Raw genomic sequence first — 14,855 nt, 5'->3', positions numbered from 1 at the left:
AGCCTCCAGCACGGCTCAGGAGCCCATGACTGTGAGTATCCTAACAGCAGCAGGAGGATCACTCTTTCCTGCAGAGATCCATCTTCCTGCCTGTCCGTGACCTCCTCTGGCTCCATCCCTCTGCTCTGTCTGCTCGTTGTCCGTCTTTGCGATACCTGCTAGGATCTGTTTGTGGTGGGTGATGCACCTGATGTCCCAGAATCTTGCTTGCTCCCACAATTGAATTCCAGGTCAGTCGACTTCCAGGTGTGTTGGTTAGTCCAGAGGGATGAGCAGGGGATGCAGGCAGCAGCTCCCTGGGTGGGCTCTTCCAGCCCATCCTGACTCCGGTGTGCCAGTGAGCCACCTCCCAGCATGGACCTCAGCCACTAATGGAACGTGCCAGCTGCCCAGGGACATCTCAGGGCAGCCCAGCACAGGCTGGCAGGTGGGCAGGGAGGTGCCTTACCCGTTCAGGGCTGGAGGGAAAAGCACTGGGAAAAGCCCCATAAACCACACAGGAGCAGAACAGAGTAGAGGTGGGCAACATCCATTAGTTACACGGCCAAGAGCTGGAGTTTTCCTTCTTTGGTAAAAAAGGGAATCTGAATTTGAATTACGCAACAAAGAATCTCCCTGAGTGCTTTCGAGCCCTAAAGCCCAGAGAAAAGATGCAGCTTTGTGTAAGGGGCCCCAAAAACGTAGGGGGTTTTGGGGATGCTTTTCTCTTCTGGGCAGCCTGTGGGTTCAACTTCTGGGGCAGTTAAAGCCTACTCTTCCAAGTCCTGTACCCAGAAATCCATATGGAATGGACATGAGGATTTACTGAAAGGGGCATTTGAGCAGCAGGGGACAGGGACAGCTCTGCTCCTCTATATCACCCTTAAGAGGGGACTCAGGGACCTAAGTTTTGACAGGGACACCCAAAGGAGGAGCAGCACCAAAAAGCCAAACCCAGAACAAAGATGCTGCTTGGTTGAAATAGCCAAAAATCTAGACTTTGATGGTTTTCTTCACAGCAGCAGCTCACTGGGACCTGAGTTGTCCCCACCTAAATGTAAATCTTTCACTGGGATGCTTAAATGAGAAACAAATGAGGAACATGGGCCCAAACTTACCTGCCTGCAGCTGCTTCAGGGTGTGACCTGTCCCTTGAAGTGCTTCTTCATCCCCATCATTCAGGGAAGAGCCCAAGGCCCCATAATGATTAACATTATTACCTCTGTTAAATAGCAATGCCTGGTGACACGTTAGGATTCAGAAATACCAATAGTTCACACTGGATAATTATTTCTAACGCAAGAAATCATTCACTAATCTGCCTGGCATGGATAACACTGGTGTCTTGTTGTTTGTTGGGGTGTTTTTAAAATAAATTCAGGTTTATGCAACTATGAGCCTGACTATCACTTGATTATAAAGAATTATTTATGGAAGTTACACTAGAAGTGGAATGGGGATGCTGCATGTCTAGGGAGCACTTCAGGAGCCTGAATGCCTATTTTTCAGCCACTGTGATTTATTATGCAACATATGGTTGAAGGAGAGGGGAGGTGGAGCTGCTGGAATTTGGGCCCTATGAGCCTGGCTGAACTCCATCCCACAGATCTCCAACAGGGAAGGCTGCCCTGCCTACATGACTAGGACCAGCAGAGTACAGATAGCTCTCCTTGCTAGGATGCCTTCATCTGGATCGGTCCCAATAAATTTTTTCTGGGGTTTTTCCTTTGGGTTGGGTTTTTTTTTTCCCAGCAGTATTTCAGGAAGATGTTTCCCAGCAAGTAGGTTTACAGAAACATATTTGAAACAAAAACTATATTTAGAAAATTACTGGGCTAAGCATAAACTTCGCAGTTTGTGACCCGGAGATTAATCTTACCACAAGTGTTTTGTGGAAGGGGGTGGCACATGGGCTTTGTCCTCTTCAGTCAACCAGCCCCATTTGAATGCTGACAAAAATCAAACACTAAAAACAAAGGGATCCACCAGAAAATACATCCTTGGTCACTATAACCAGCTCAAGGACAGAGAAAAGATGGGAAACTCATCAAATGAATTGCCTGCTGTCAATTTCCTCCTGGCTTTCTGTGCTGCTGCCTACATCTTACCCAGCTTTTGATCTCAGCTCATTCTGTTTTCTCCTTCCTTTCCATCTTGCTTGGTGGGACACGTGGGATGTCCCTGTGTCTCCTCCTGCTCAAGCTCCAAGCCCAGCTTGTCGTGTGCCTCCACAGGAGCTGTGATGACAGTGACCTACACCAACCGCGTGGCTGATGCCCGCCTGGGCACCTTCTCCCAGCTCCTGCTCCAATGGAAGGGCAGCATCTACAAACTGCTCTACTCTGAGTTCCTGATCTTCATCTCGCTCTACTTCACCATCAGCCTTGTCTACAGGTGAGCAACTTCACACCCACAGCCTGGCCTGGGGCAGGACATGGGATAAACACAGGAATGGGACAGGGATCCTGATGGGCAGGCACTTACCAGACTCTGTCCACAGGAGGGAAGGGGAGGGAAGGAAGGAGAGGGAGAACTGCTTCTGTTTGTCCCTTTTAGGCTGATCCTGAGCGAGAGCCAAAGGCTGATGTTCGAGAAGCTGGCGCTGTACTGCAACAGCTACGCCGAGCTAATCCCCGTGTCCTTCGTGCTGGGTAAGGAACTGTCTGGAATCCAGCAGGGAGGGGAATGGGACAGCATTTCTTCTCCTTGGGTTGGCAGAGCTCTGCTGGCAGAGCAGGTCCCTCCCTCTGCCTTTGCAAAACTCCTCAAGTGGGAGGAGTGCCCCATATCTGTGAGTGTCCCCCAGCACAGGAGGACAAGCTCCAAGTGGCACCAGATATGCCCAGGGAATCAGTGGCTGCCTCACCCCTCGAAGTTTTCAAGGCCACACTGGGTGGAGCTCTGAGCAACTTGGTCTAGTGGAAGATGTCCCTGTCCAGAGCAGGGGTTTGGAATGAGATCATCTTTAAGGTTGCTTCATAGAATCAGAACAGTTTAGGTTGGAAGGGAAATATGAAATCCAGCCTCCTTTTAGCATGGAGGACTGAATTCCCCTCCAGACATTCCTGCACCCATCTCTTCTGTGTGAGCAGAAGAGGAGATCAGACAGAGTGGGAGGAAGAAGCTCTTTTCAGATGCCTGACTCTCTTAGCTCCCCTCTAGGTTTCTATGTGGCCCTGGTGGTGTCCCGCTGGTGGGCCCAGTACGAGAGCATCCCATGGCCAGACCGGATCATGAACCTGGTGTCCTGCAACGTGGATGGGGAGGACGAGTACGGGAGGCTCCTGCGCCGCACCCTGATGCGCTACAGCAACCTGGTCAGCGTGCTGATCCTGCGCTCCGTCAGCACCGCTGTCTACAAGCGCTTCCCCAGCATGGAGCACGTCGTGAGGGCAGGTCAGCACTGCTCCTTGCTGCTCCTCCAGGGGCAGGGGGCCCTGGGAAAGCTTCTTTGGAAATGGGGTGGTGCTGATCCCTCAGGGCAGGTGGGAATTCAAGCTCCAAGTCTCCAAGCTTAACTGCAGGGCACACTGCATCCTCTTGGGAAATGCTCCTCAAGGTCAGCAGGGTTCCCAGTCTGCCCACATTGTCTGGGTTCCCTTGGCAATCCACAGAGATGTGATATTGTTGGCCTCCTAAAAAGAAAAGGCACTTCAGGGACACAAATTATCCCATTCTCAACAAGTATCTATGGACACCAGGCAGCTGCACCCTCAGCAGTGCTTTATCACCCTGATGGCTCTTATCTGATGTGCTGCAGACATCCAAAGTGAAATCCCATTATCCCACCTCCATGACTCAATGTTTTAAGGAGACTTGTCCTTCTGCATGTCTCCCCAAATTCTGAGTCGTCACTCAGATTTTTAGGGAGAGCAGAGGCATCCACCTGAGATTCAGATGTTTTCATTCCAGACCAGATCAATTCCTTCTGCCCTCTAAGTCCATCCCTCTCCCAGCTGCTCTTTCCCATCCAGGCCTCATGACGCCAGAAGAGCACAAGAAGTTTGAGAGCTTGAATTCCCCCCACAACAAGTTTTGGATCCCGTGCGTGTGGTTCTCCAACCTGGCTGTGAAGGCAAGGAATGACGGGAGGATCCGGGACAGTGTGCTGCTCCAAGGCATCCTGAATGTGAGTGACAGAGGGGACAGGCAGGGCTTTGAGATCCTGGGGAACAGGAGGCACCTGTGAAACAGGTCCTTGATGCATTCCAGAACAGCCAATGCAGGTTTCTGGGATCCAGATGGACAGCCACAAGGAAAAATATATCTGGAAGTCTAGGGGAGGTCAAAAACATCCTCAACAACTGAGGTCCTGTAGAAAACATTACTATTAAAAACTCTTAGATAGTTTTGGGCAACAGGCCATACTCCACAGGCAAGACCTGGCAACAGTCCCTGCCCAGCTGCACAGAAAAAGGCTCTGGAGCAGCTCATCCTTCTTGGTATTCATGTGCAGAGAAAGTCACGTGGTTTCTGAATCCTGCTCCAGGCAACATCTCCCCAGAGAGAGAGAAACCTCCCTCTGGGATATTCATCTATAGACAGGAGAGACAAATGGATGCTCCTGAGGGCATTCTTGGCCTCACCTGTGGACTGCTCATTTTGGGAGGAGAAACTCTGCTGTGAAGTGAGCTAGGAGGGATCTTGGGCTTAGGGGGAGACACCCAGGCAGCAGGGAATTCCTCCAAGGTTGAGACTGAGCCCCCCTTCCAGAAAAGGTATAAGCAGAAAGGAAAGGGCTGGAACAATGGAGGACAGGGGTGCTGGAGAGGCTCTGCAAGGAGTTGGGAAGTTATCCTGACATGCCATTCCCTTTTCCCTGCTGCAGGAGCTCAACACCTTGCGCAGCCAGTGTGGGAAACTCTACGGATACGACTGGATCAGCATCCCCCTGGTCTACACCCAGGTGAGAAGGGAATCCCCACAGCCATCGCTCCACCACTGCCTGTGCACATCCCCACTTACACCCAGACCTGGAATGGTTTGGGTTGGAAGGGACCATAAAGCTCATCCAGGGACACCTTCCACTACCCCAGGTTGCTCCAAGCCCTGTCCAACCTGGCCTTCCAGGGCTGGGGCAGCCACAGCTTCTCTGGAAAACCTATGCCAGGGACTCACACCTTCTTAGTAAAGAATTCCTTCCTCTTATCTAATCTAAACCTGCCCTCTATCAGTTTAAAACCATTGTTCCTTGTGCTGTCACTGTCTGCCTGTGTAAAAAGTCCCTCTCTTTCCTTTCCATAAGCTCCTTTAAGGTACTGGAAGGCCACAGCCTCCCCAAAACCTCATTTCCAGGCTAAACAGCCCCAGCTCTCTCAGCCTTTGTAGAAGTGCTTCATAACTGACACACCAAGAAAAATGCAGGTTACTCTTGAATCCCTCACCCCCACCTGCTCTCTTCCATTGGTACCTCGGCACACACCCAGCCCAGCTTCCTTTGCTTAACTCAGACACATCCACCTGTCCAGAAATAACCTCTATCCAGGGGTAACAAATCCCCACAGATCCATGGAAAACACTGGAAAAAACAGACACAATCCCTGCACCACCTTGCAGGGATCACATCCTGGGCAAGATCCCAGGAGGTTGTGCCAGGTGTGTACTCAGCTGTTTATCAGCCCAGGCAGACACTTTGGCACCACCTTGCTCCTTTGTCTCCTACAATCCAGGACAGATAACAGGGATGCCCTTCACCATGAAACAGGAGCTGTTGCTGCTGCTCTGGCAGTGCCAGAGGTTAACGGGGAACATGTAAAGTGTATTCCTGTTTTGAACCCCCTGTTTATATCAAGGGACCACGTGAGAGTCTTGCTTACTTTTAACTTGAAAAGGGGAAGTTCCCAGTCCTGTGGCGACAGGGAAAAGCACAAAGCTCAGCATTGCCTGAAATCTAGGCAGGCAAATATTAATAAAAGCTCAGCATGAGGAGAAGGAAGGAAGGAGCAAATAGCAATGCCAGGGTTCCCTTCTTGGAAGCAGCCTGCCAGCATGGACTGAGCCCTGAGACAGCTTCCAGCCCACTCAGGATGTCACGTGCTTGCTGCTGCCACTGGCCTGTGACACCTTCACAGACACCATTCCAGGGACAGCACACAGTGTAGGTAAAAGCTGCAGGGAAAAGGGAATGTCTGTAGCTTTCTGTAGGGAAATGCATCCTCCTGCAAAAAGCCTGTTGGAACTGAATCCAAGGCTTCCCAGAGGCTACAGAGCTTGGCCTTGGAGCTGTGTGGGGTGGAACTGAAGGGAGATGCTGGGAACTCACGCTGCCCTGGTGTGTCCCTTGGCGTCCTTCCCAGGTGGTGACCGTGGCTGTTTACAGCTTCTTCCTGGCCTGTCTGATTGGGAGGCAATTCCTGGATCCAGAGAAAGCATATCCTGGCCATGAGCTGGATCTCTTTGTGCCCGTCTTTACATTTTTGCAATTCTTCTTCTATGCTGGCTGGTTAAAGGTAAGGCCCAGAAACCACGGCTGAAGCTGGAATCTGACCCAGCCAAGGGTTTTTCCCAGTGTGAGCTCACCAGGAACCCTGCTGTGTTCCTTGATCCATGGGCAATAACAGGAAGCCAAGAGGGGCTGAGGAAGTGCCAGGACTTTCTAATTTTCCAACTGTCTCACTGTGGACACCAGCTGCACTTTTCCTAGGCTTTGGTCCTTACTAGAGGAAAAAAAGGAGCTCCTAAAGTTGCAGGAGGGTTGTGTGAGCAGGGGGGAATTATTACAAATTCTAATGTCTCCCAGCCCCTGGGGTGCTTCCACTTTTAACCCACCCCCTTTTGGGAAGAAAAACATGGCTTGGAATTCAAGGGACATCACACCTGACTTCTCCCTGCAGGGAAAGGGGCAGGGATGACAATGGTGACCTTTGCTGTGTGCTCTCCACATGCAGGTGGCTGAGCAGCTCATCAACCCTTTTGGGGAAGATGATGATGACTTTGAAGCCAACTGGCTCATTGACAGGAACCTGCAGGTAAAGGGGATGAAGATTTGCCAGTTGAGCCTCACCTGAAGAGGAACACCAAGGCAGGACAGTGACCAAGTTCTCCTGCAACACCGCTGCCTCCAGCTCTCTGCCTGCAATGGGAGAGATCCTCCCAGTCCACAGCAGGCAATTTGGGGCTTCTGGCATGTCTTTGTACACAGAGGCTGCCTGCAGCTTCATTCCATGCTCTGGCACATGGGATAGATGAAGGGTGCTTGTTTCAGGCCTCAGCTGCCTTTGAATGACACATCATTCCTGCCCCTCCTTGTTTTCATACCGTGTCCATCTAAAACTGCCTCCTCTGGTTTCTGCCATGCACTAACTCCACACCTCCCACCCTTCAGTCCTAGTGAGTCTGTTGCTTTCCTGTCTCCTTCAGCACCATTTTCCTTCCAATTAATCAAATCTCAGTGTGATAAACAACCCAAATGACAGGAAACCACAGCAACCCCAGCCACTTGCCTGGTTTCCGTGCTGTACCGCTTCCTCCAGCTCTGTGTTCCTTTGTCCCTCGATAACAGGCACACAAAATGCTCCTCACTCACCCCGTGTGACACTCCTGCTGTCCCTTGCAGGTCTCCCTCATGGCAGTGGATGAGATGCACCAGGATTTACCCATTCTGGAGAAGGACCTGTACTGGAACGAGCCTGACCCCCAGCCACCCTACACCGCAGCCACTGCTGAGTACAAGCGCCCGTCCTTCCTGGGCTCCACTTTTGACATCAGGTGAGTGCAGGTACAAAGTGTCACAACACCTGGATCGGGTCTCATGTAGGACATTACACTTGAGGAGCTTTTAGGCTCATCCACAACAGCCAACATTCTCCATGGAAAAGGAAAAATCTAACCTCTTTTCTTCACTCACCTGTATGATGAGCACCCATTTTGGGGGGCTAATGGCAATACAGAGAGAGGCTTGCCACTGGCAGCAACATTCCCAGTGCTGCCAGCCTCTCCAGGAGATCCCCCCCTCCCTCTGTGGCTCTGTAACAGTCCACTTTGCTTTCCCAGCATGCAGAAGGAAGAGATGGAGTTCCAGCCCCTGGAGCAGATTAAAGAGAACGAGGAGGCCAACCACTCCACTCCCTTGCTGGGACACCTGGGCCGCCTCCTGGGTGTCCAGTCCCCGAACTTCTCCAGGTCCTCTTCCCGGATGAACCTGCTGCGCCGGCGAGGAGATCCCGCGTCGCCCTTCTCCCACTATACCTACCAGGACATGGGGAAGGCTGGAAGCCCTTGTGGCATCAATCAGCCAAGGGGAGACTCCCAGGAGCAGTGGGACAGCGAAGAGGGAAAACTAAGGGAGTTTGATGCTTTCATGTCCACCCCCTTTTATGAGAGGCCTGGGTTCTACAGTGCTCCACAGACGCCCATCAGCTCCATCCCCATGATTTTCCCTTCCCGGCGCCAAGGGCGCAAGAAGCCACCGGCGCTCTCCAGCATCGCCGCATGCTCCTCTTCCCTTCGGGATGTCATTGTCAATGCCTCCCCTTCCAGGACCAGTGACGTGGACAAGAGTCAGAGCTCCCTGGGCTCTGCTGCAAAGGAAACCTTTGTTTGGCCAACAGAGCGGAGTAAAGGCCCTGACTCCGTGGCTGTGACCGTAGGAGAAGGAAAGAGCAGCTCCAGGGAAGCTGCCACCACAGGAAGTCCAGGAGCGCAGTCCACAGCATCCAACAGCCCCAAATTCCCCTTCCTGCCAGAGCCCCTCGAGCATGAGAAGCACGGCAGCTTCAAAAGCCTGAAGAGCTCCAAAGCCTCACGCCCCCCCTGGCTAAACCTGGAGAGCACAGCCTCGGCCACTCCCAATTCAGAGCATTCCAGTGCCTTTCACACCCCCAGCAACAAAACCCCCGGAGGCAGCGCCTCCCTCTGCTTCTCCTTCACTCCCGTCACCTCTCCAGTGCTGGAAAGGTCCCACAAGGGCAACCTGGGCCCTGAGGCTCGCAGCCTGAGTTTGGAAGATGCAGCCAGTGCTCCAGAGCAGCACCCAGAGGTTTCCAGGAACATGAGAGACACTGGGAATGGAAACACCAACCCCCCAGCTCCCAAAGAGGCCAGGAGAGCAGAGAGTCCATCCCCCAACGACTCTGGAATCTCCCTAGCCGAGGGTGACTACGTGGGGCTGATGGAGGTGATCCTGGAGGCCAGTGAAAGCCCAGGGGAGGAGCAGATGGACCAGTACAGCTAAAGGGGAATCCATGGATCCATGGGATACCTGCCTTATCCTGGCACTCACCCCAACAGAGGTGCTGGACATGCAGCTGGAGCTCAGCCTGGGCTGAAACCAGCACTAAGGACACGCTGCGCCTGGCCTCAGCTACAGCAGCAGGCACAACTCATGTTGCAACAAGAACAAAAGCACCAAAAAACCCAACCTGTAGCAAAAGAACAAGACTTTGAGTGTTAAATAATGCAGGTACCAGCCAGGTGTACCCCAGAACAGGAGCACAGTTAATGTGGCTACTTCTCTCCTCAGAGCAAGAATGAGAGCTCGAGTCCTTTCTCAGGCAGGACTTGCACTCCTAACAAGGTAGTCCAGGGAAAAGTAAGGGACTGAATAAAGTTCATCACTTGTGATGCAGACCCACAGTGCTTCTTCCAGTCCTGTCTGGTACTTTGTAGTATTGGGATAAGGCGAGGTAAGGGCTTGGCAGCACAGGCAGCTGCAGCATCTGCCCAGCACATTGCTTCCTTCTGAAGTTCCACATCTCCCACCAGGAATTTGACAGTGCTCAGAGAAAGCTGGATGGCAGCAGACATCACTCAGCTGACTTTTACTGCCCACTCTTAGAAAATAAAAAGCGAGGCTCAAGCCCAGGACCTTGGTTTCGTTTCCTCATTTTAGTTCTCTGCAAGGAATTTAAAGAAACCACAGAGATTTTCCTACTTCTGCCTTCAGCAGCAGCTGCAAATCCCCCATGTCACACCACAAATTTACCTCCCACTGCCTTCACTACAGCTGCCTACTCTCCCTCCAAACTAAACAGGAAAAGCCAGCTGGAACCAAGTCACTTTATTGGCTGGAGGGCAGTACATAAAACACAAACAGAACAGGGGATATTTGGTACAGAGTATGGAACTGTTTAGCTAAGTAACTGAAGCTGCATGCATGGCTGGACAGTAAGTAGGAGTCCCACTGAAACCCAGAGCATGGCTCTCGGCAAGGCTTCAGCTGTGGCACTCCCCGAGGGTGTGCTTGTCGAAGAGATACTCTGCCATGCCGTATTTGGGGGCCCCCATCTTCCGCAGGTTGGTCACGTGGTCACCCAGCTCCTTGATGGCTTTCACCTGCTCATCCAGGTAATGGGTCTCAATGAAGTCACACAACTGAAAGGGAGACCAGAGGTTTACATTCAGGCCTGAAACCCTACTGAGGCTCTCTAAGGAGAGGATGCAGAATTTTCAAGCTGAGAGGAAGCAGCCTCTAGGTTTTGTTGCAGAACAAGATGAAAGTGAGCCAGGCTTAGGTAGGCTCACTTGCTCCAGAACCCTGCAGAGCCAGGCAGCTCAGGAAGCCTCTCCTCTTCCTCATGGCAGGAAGCATTAGCCAAGCTCCTGAAGAGATCTGAGACACCCCCGCTGCACAGCAAACCCACAGCAGTGAGGATTTACTAATCCTCAGTCCCTCTAACTTAGGCAGGACACTCCCCCAGAGTGCCTGGATTCTCACATGTATTAATCTCTTCCTGCTATTAAGCAACCTCAATCCAGCCTTGCAAAAAACTTCCATCTGAGAAGAATTCCGTGTTTTCAGACATTGTTCTGAAACACCAGGGCTTTTAATATTCCAAAGCAACTCTGGAATTTGTGGCAAGAAAACCCTCGTGACAAAAAGCCTTAAAAAGACGGAACTCAACCCCCTCAGAAATGGTCTCCATAGAGACTGTTCACAGACACTCCAGAAGGAATAAAGCAGGTCCCTGTCACTTTAAAAATGCTGCTGGAAGGACAGCAATAACCCCACCAAAGGGCTCTACCCCTGGTTCACACCTTTTTTCACCTTTAACAACACCAGGGACACACAGAGCTTAGCCCCAAAGCCACACAATGAACAGGCACATCCTTGGACAACCACGCTGATCCTCAGCATGTACTTACGTGGGGGTCGTTCTTCTCAGTGGCCAATTTGTGCAGCTCCAGCAGTGATTGGTTCACATTTTTCTCCAGGTGCAGGGCACACTCCATGGCAGTCAGGCCATTCTCCCAGTCATCACGGTCTGGCTTCTGAAAGGGGAAAGCACAGGACATGTTTGCTGTAAGAACCCACAGACCAGCAGGGTGGAGAGCCTTTAGGTCACTCTCTGTTTAAACCAAGTTTAGGCAAAGTCAAAAGTTTGAAGTGCACCCTCAGAACAGAAATGAGCAAACCATTCAAGTCCCACTTCTCAAAACAGTGCACAGAGCACATCTGCTCTGTGTTAAGTTTAATGACAGTGATGAACCAGTTGCCTTCTGGGTCTGCCCTCACCCCACAATGAACAACCTGGGGCTCAGCACCCTCTCCTTACACAAGAAGTACTTCTTTATTAGTCAATCAGCAAATAATAATCAAATTGCTCCACATCTCAAATTCCTGTGCCTCTCCAGTGTCAGCTGCTGCTCCTTCTGGGGAGGACCCAGAGGAAAATTCAACCCCTTTGCAGTTGGGGGCAGCCCCCAGCTCACCTTGACGTCCTGCAGGAAGATGCGCCCGCCCCTCTGGTTCTGCAGCTTCATCAGCTTCTCAGCGTGCTCCCGCTCCTCGTGGGACTGATGCAGGAAGTACTTGGCAAAGTTTTTCAGGGCCACATCATCCCGGTCAAAATAGTAGGACTGAAAAATAAAGGAATTCACAGACTCTAAATCTCTGCTTCAGGATGGCTGCAGTCCAAGCCCAGGCCAGAAAGGCAGTGTGGAACAATTCTCCCCTCAGTATCATTTGATTTTTCCAGCTAGGATTAAATTTTAACCTGTACTCCTACCAAGGACACAAATAAATGGTGTTTGTATCCTTGGCTCAGTTCCAAAAACACAAAAACAAAACAAAAAAAAAATCACAAACCCCACAGATATCTGTTCTGAGCACCATTAAACTGCAGCCTTGAAAGGTCTTTTTCACGGAGAAATCTTCCCTTTGTTTGCCTGATCTTGTTTACAATGACCACATTGCAGGTCAGGGTCATGACTTGCAACATCAGGTAAGGGTGAGCCAAGAACTTTTAGGTACTCCTGCAATAAAGCTCTCTTGCCTCACTGGGCTTTCTAGGGATTAGACTAAGAATACACTTTCTACTTTTTTTGCGGGGAAAAAAGTGACATTTAAAATACAAGAGATAAATTAAACTACAATATGAGTTTAACAGCAACTAAAATACGAATTAAGCTACTTCTCTGAAAGCAAAAAAAAAACAAACCTGTAACAGCAATTAGAAGCCGTGACACAGCTTGTTTATTCCTTGGTCATTACCAGGATTCAATGGAAAGTTCTGTATGAACTGCCAATTATTTACCAACCTACTACAGAACTCTCTGCTCTTACACCAGCGGCCTGGAGGTTCAAGTCAAAGCACCGGTGCTTGTGTATCACTAACACCCACCAAGAGAAGCTCTAAACAGGGCTCAGAACCAAATTAACACAGAAAAAAAAAGGCTACAAAATACATGGCACAACACGGCACAGTGTCCCTAAGAAGTCTCAATGTCCCAGCACCAGGATTGCTGCACAGAGGTCAAGGAACAGCTATAATGGGCGCCTCAGGCCGAAGGAGAGATGGAAACACAAGGCCCGAGGAAACCATGGATTCCTCCCGATTCCTGGAGGAAAACCCGAGCCTGGGAGGCGAGCACGCCTGCGGGAAGGGTGCCAGGAGCTTCCTTAAGCACCTCCCGCTACCCAGCCCGGCCCCAAGGGCAGAGGCGCTGAGCGCGGCTGATAACAGAGCCGCCAAGGGCAACGGCGGCGGGGCCGCGGAGCAGGCGAGATAAAAGCGCCTCACCTACACCCAGGGGACGGCCCAGACGGGCCCGAACGCAGCGGGGGGGAGGAGGAGGTGGAGAAAGAGGAGGAGGAGGAGCTGGCGCGCAGGCACCGCCCGGCACCCAAGAACCCCCCGCCGAGCAGAGCCCTCGTGTCGCCCCTTTATCCCTCGTAGGACCCTTCCCTCAGCCCGCCGCGCCCGCGCCCTCACCATGCTGAGGTACACGTAGGACGCGTAGAGCTCCAGGTTGATCTGGCGGTTGACGGCGGCCTCGCAGTCCTGATGGTAGTTCTGGCGCACCTGAGAGGGGGGCGCTGCCATGGCTGCTCCGGTGGGCGCTGCGGTGACTGTGTAGACGGCGGTGTAAGGGGGGGTGGCGGCGGGCCCGAGCGCGGCCGGTTCCGTCCAAGCACTGTTGACGCAGGAACCCGCTTCGCTCCGCCGCCGACGCGCTGTGAGGGAAGCCCGCCCGCCGGCGCGCCTTTTATACCGCCGCGCTCCAGGCCACGCCCCCACGAAGGCGCGGGGCGTCCCGGCGCCCTTCTGCTGGCCCGGCGTGACTCAGCACCCGCCCTGGCCACGCCCACAGAGGGGCGGGGCCTGCCCCCCGCACGCCGCCGTTTCCCGCCGCGCGCGCGCCGTCCATCCCGGAATGGCCCGCGTTGGGAAACCCCCCAAAATTCACCGGGCCCGGCCATTTACCCTGGAGCACGCTGCCCAGCCTGCTGCCAAGCTGTGTCCCACATCCCTCCGGGCACCGGGGCTCCGCTGCTGCCCCGGGTGCTTGGTGCCAATGCCTGAGCCCCCTCTCTGTGAGAAGAAAAAGTTCCTAAAATCCAAGTTAAACCCAGAAGCTGAAGGCCAAATGTCCAAAGCTGAACCTGTTGGTAATGAGAGGAGTATTTCAGCTGCTTTTAGTGCTATCCCAGTCGCTCGATGTGTGTGCCATCATTTATTTGCAATAAATTCTTCAGTCATTCAATTAAATCATTAATTTACAATAAGCACTGGAGTCTTTTGGTATCTGCTTTCTTAAATTTTACCCAGATTACAAGGGAATAGAAAATGCTTAAACTGAGATCATCCCATAGCACTGAACACCCCAATCTTGGCTTTTCCCAAGCCAGCGTTCAACCCTGTTTTTTCCCAAGCTAATGTTCCTGCTGAAGTCCACCAGAAATACAATTTACTGAGTCTGTAAAACTCAGAATAAATAATTTTTTTCTCTACATACTGCGCCTTCAAACTCAGATTAAATATTTTTTCCTGTATGTAGTCAGACCATAAACTCAGATTAAATAATTGTTTTTCTTTTACCAGTTCTTTCTACACATTTTTATCTGGTCTTTGACCCTTCCCGGCACTGTGAGATGTCCCACGCGTGACTGCACTAGTGCCTGTGTGTGGATAAAGGGCAGCACCAGAGCATTTTTCCAGACACTCCAAATGCCCTGGAGGGAACAGGGAGCCTCGGCCTCCCTTTGTTTCAGGGTTTTCTGCTGCTCCTGTCGGTTAACCATCACAAGTAATTAAGATCTATAAGATAGCGTGGGTCATACCTATGCTTCGGCAGGCTGCCAGGTACATTTCAAATCTCCTGTTCTCCTCCCACATAAATGCTTATGTAAAACAAAAAAAAAAGAAGTAGCTGCTGGGCAGACTTTTTTTAAAATTTTTTTTTCTTTATTTCTCTGTTCACAGTGGAGTGTCTTCACAACAGGAACATCAAACAAACTCCATAATTGCAAAGTTTGTGACAGGAATATTTCCTCTGCAGCTCGGACACTCTGTGCCACTCGTGATCTCACGTCAGTAGCATTAGGGAAGTCCCAAATTCTGCTTTCTGGAGTTGCACAACGCACATTGTGTTTGATGACAGCAGATTTACATGGTCAGGAGAGGAAACACGGGGTTGCACAGCCATGGGGGTCATGT

The 14,855-nt window shown here is 51.6% G+C and overlaps 2 protein-coding genes across 2 annotated transcripts; one reads left to right on the top strand and one right to left on the bottom strand.

The window, feature by feature from the left end:
• Window positions 1-2,219: 2,219 nt before the first annotated feature.
• On the top strand, window positions 2,220-10,233 carry LOC139590587 (bestrophin-1-like). Its single transcript, XM_071428303.1, has 9 exons — window positions 2,220-2,373; window positions 2,536-2,630; window positions 3,142-3,375; window positions 3,954-4,108; window positions 4,808-4,885; window positions 6,276-6,428; window positions 6,867-6,947; window positions 7,535-7,686; window positions 7,972-10,233. Exons 1-9 carry the CDS (start codon window positions 2,222-2,224, stop codon window positions 9,149-9,151), a joined length of 2,280 nt encoding a protein of 759 aa, XP_071284404.1. The 5' UTR covers window positions 2,220-2,221; the 3' UTR covers window positions 9,152-10,233.
• On the bottom strand, window positions 9,962-13,387 carry FTH1 (ferritin heavy chain 1). The gene is made up of 4 exons (XM_071428302.1): window positions 13,131-13,387; window positions 11,629-11,775; window positions 11,062-11,187; window positions 9,962-10,290 (listed from the first exon to the last, which is right to left on the bottom strand). Exons 1-4 carry the CDS (start codon window positions 13,239-13,241, stop codon window positions 10,132-10,134), a joined length of 543 nt encoding a protein of 180 aa, XP_071284403.1. The 5' UTR covers window positions 13,242-13,387; the 3' UTR covers window positions 9,962-10,131.
• Between the last annotated feature and the right edge of the window lie 1,468 nt (window positions 13,388-14,855).

The sequence above is a fragment of the Agelaius tricolor genome, unplaced genomic scaffold (genome assembly GCF_023055355.1).
Source record: "Agelaius tricolor isolate 1412-34295 unplaced genomic scaffold, bAgeTri1.0.p SCAF_5, whole genome shotgun sequence".
Classification (NCBI taxonomy): Eukaryota; Metazoa; Chordata; class Aves; order Passeriformes; family Icteridae; genus Agelaius; species Agelaius tricolor.
This window is presented reverse-complemented; position numbering and strand designations above follow the sequence as displayed.

Coding starts and splice junctions, on each gene's coding strand:
- LOC139590587 (XM_071428303.1), top strand. CDS start 2,222: ATGACAGTGACCTACACCAACCGCGTGGCTGATGCCCGCCTGGGCACC. Junction 6,429..6,866: donor TCTATGCTGGCTGGTTAAAG/GTAAGGCCCAGA, acceptor CTCCACATGCAG/GTGGCTGAGCAGCTCATCAA. Junction 7,687..7,971: donor GGCTCCACTTTTGACATCAG/GTGAGTGCAGGT, acceptor TTGCTTTCCCAG/CATGCAGAAGGAAGAGATGG.
- FTH1 (XM_071428302.1), bottom strand. CDS start 13,241: ATGGCAGCGCCCCCCTCTCAGGTGCGCCAGAACTACCATCAGGACTGC. Junction 11,776..13,130: donor CCTACGTGTACCTCAGCATG/GTGAGGGCGCGG, acceptor TTTATTTTTCAG/TCCTACTATTTTGACCGGGA. Junction 10,291..11,061: donor CTGAGAAGAACGACCCCCAC/GTAAGTACATGC, acceptor TCTCCCTTTCAG/TTGTGTGACTTCATTGAGAC.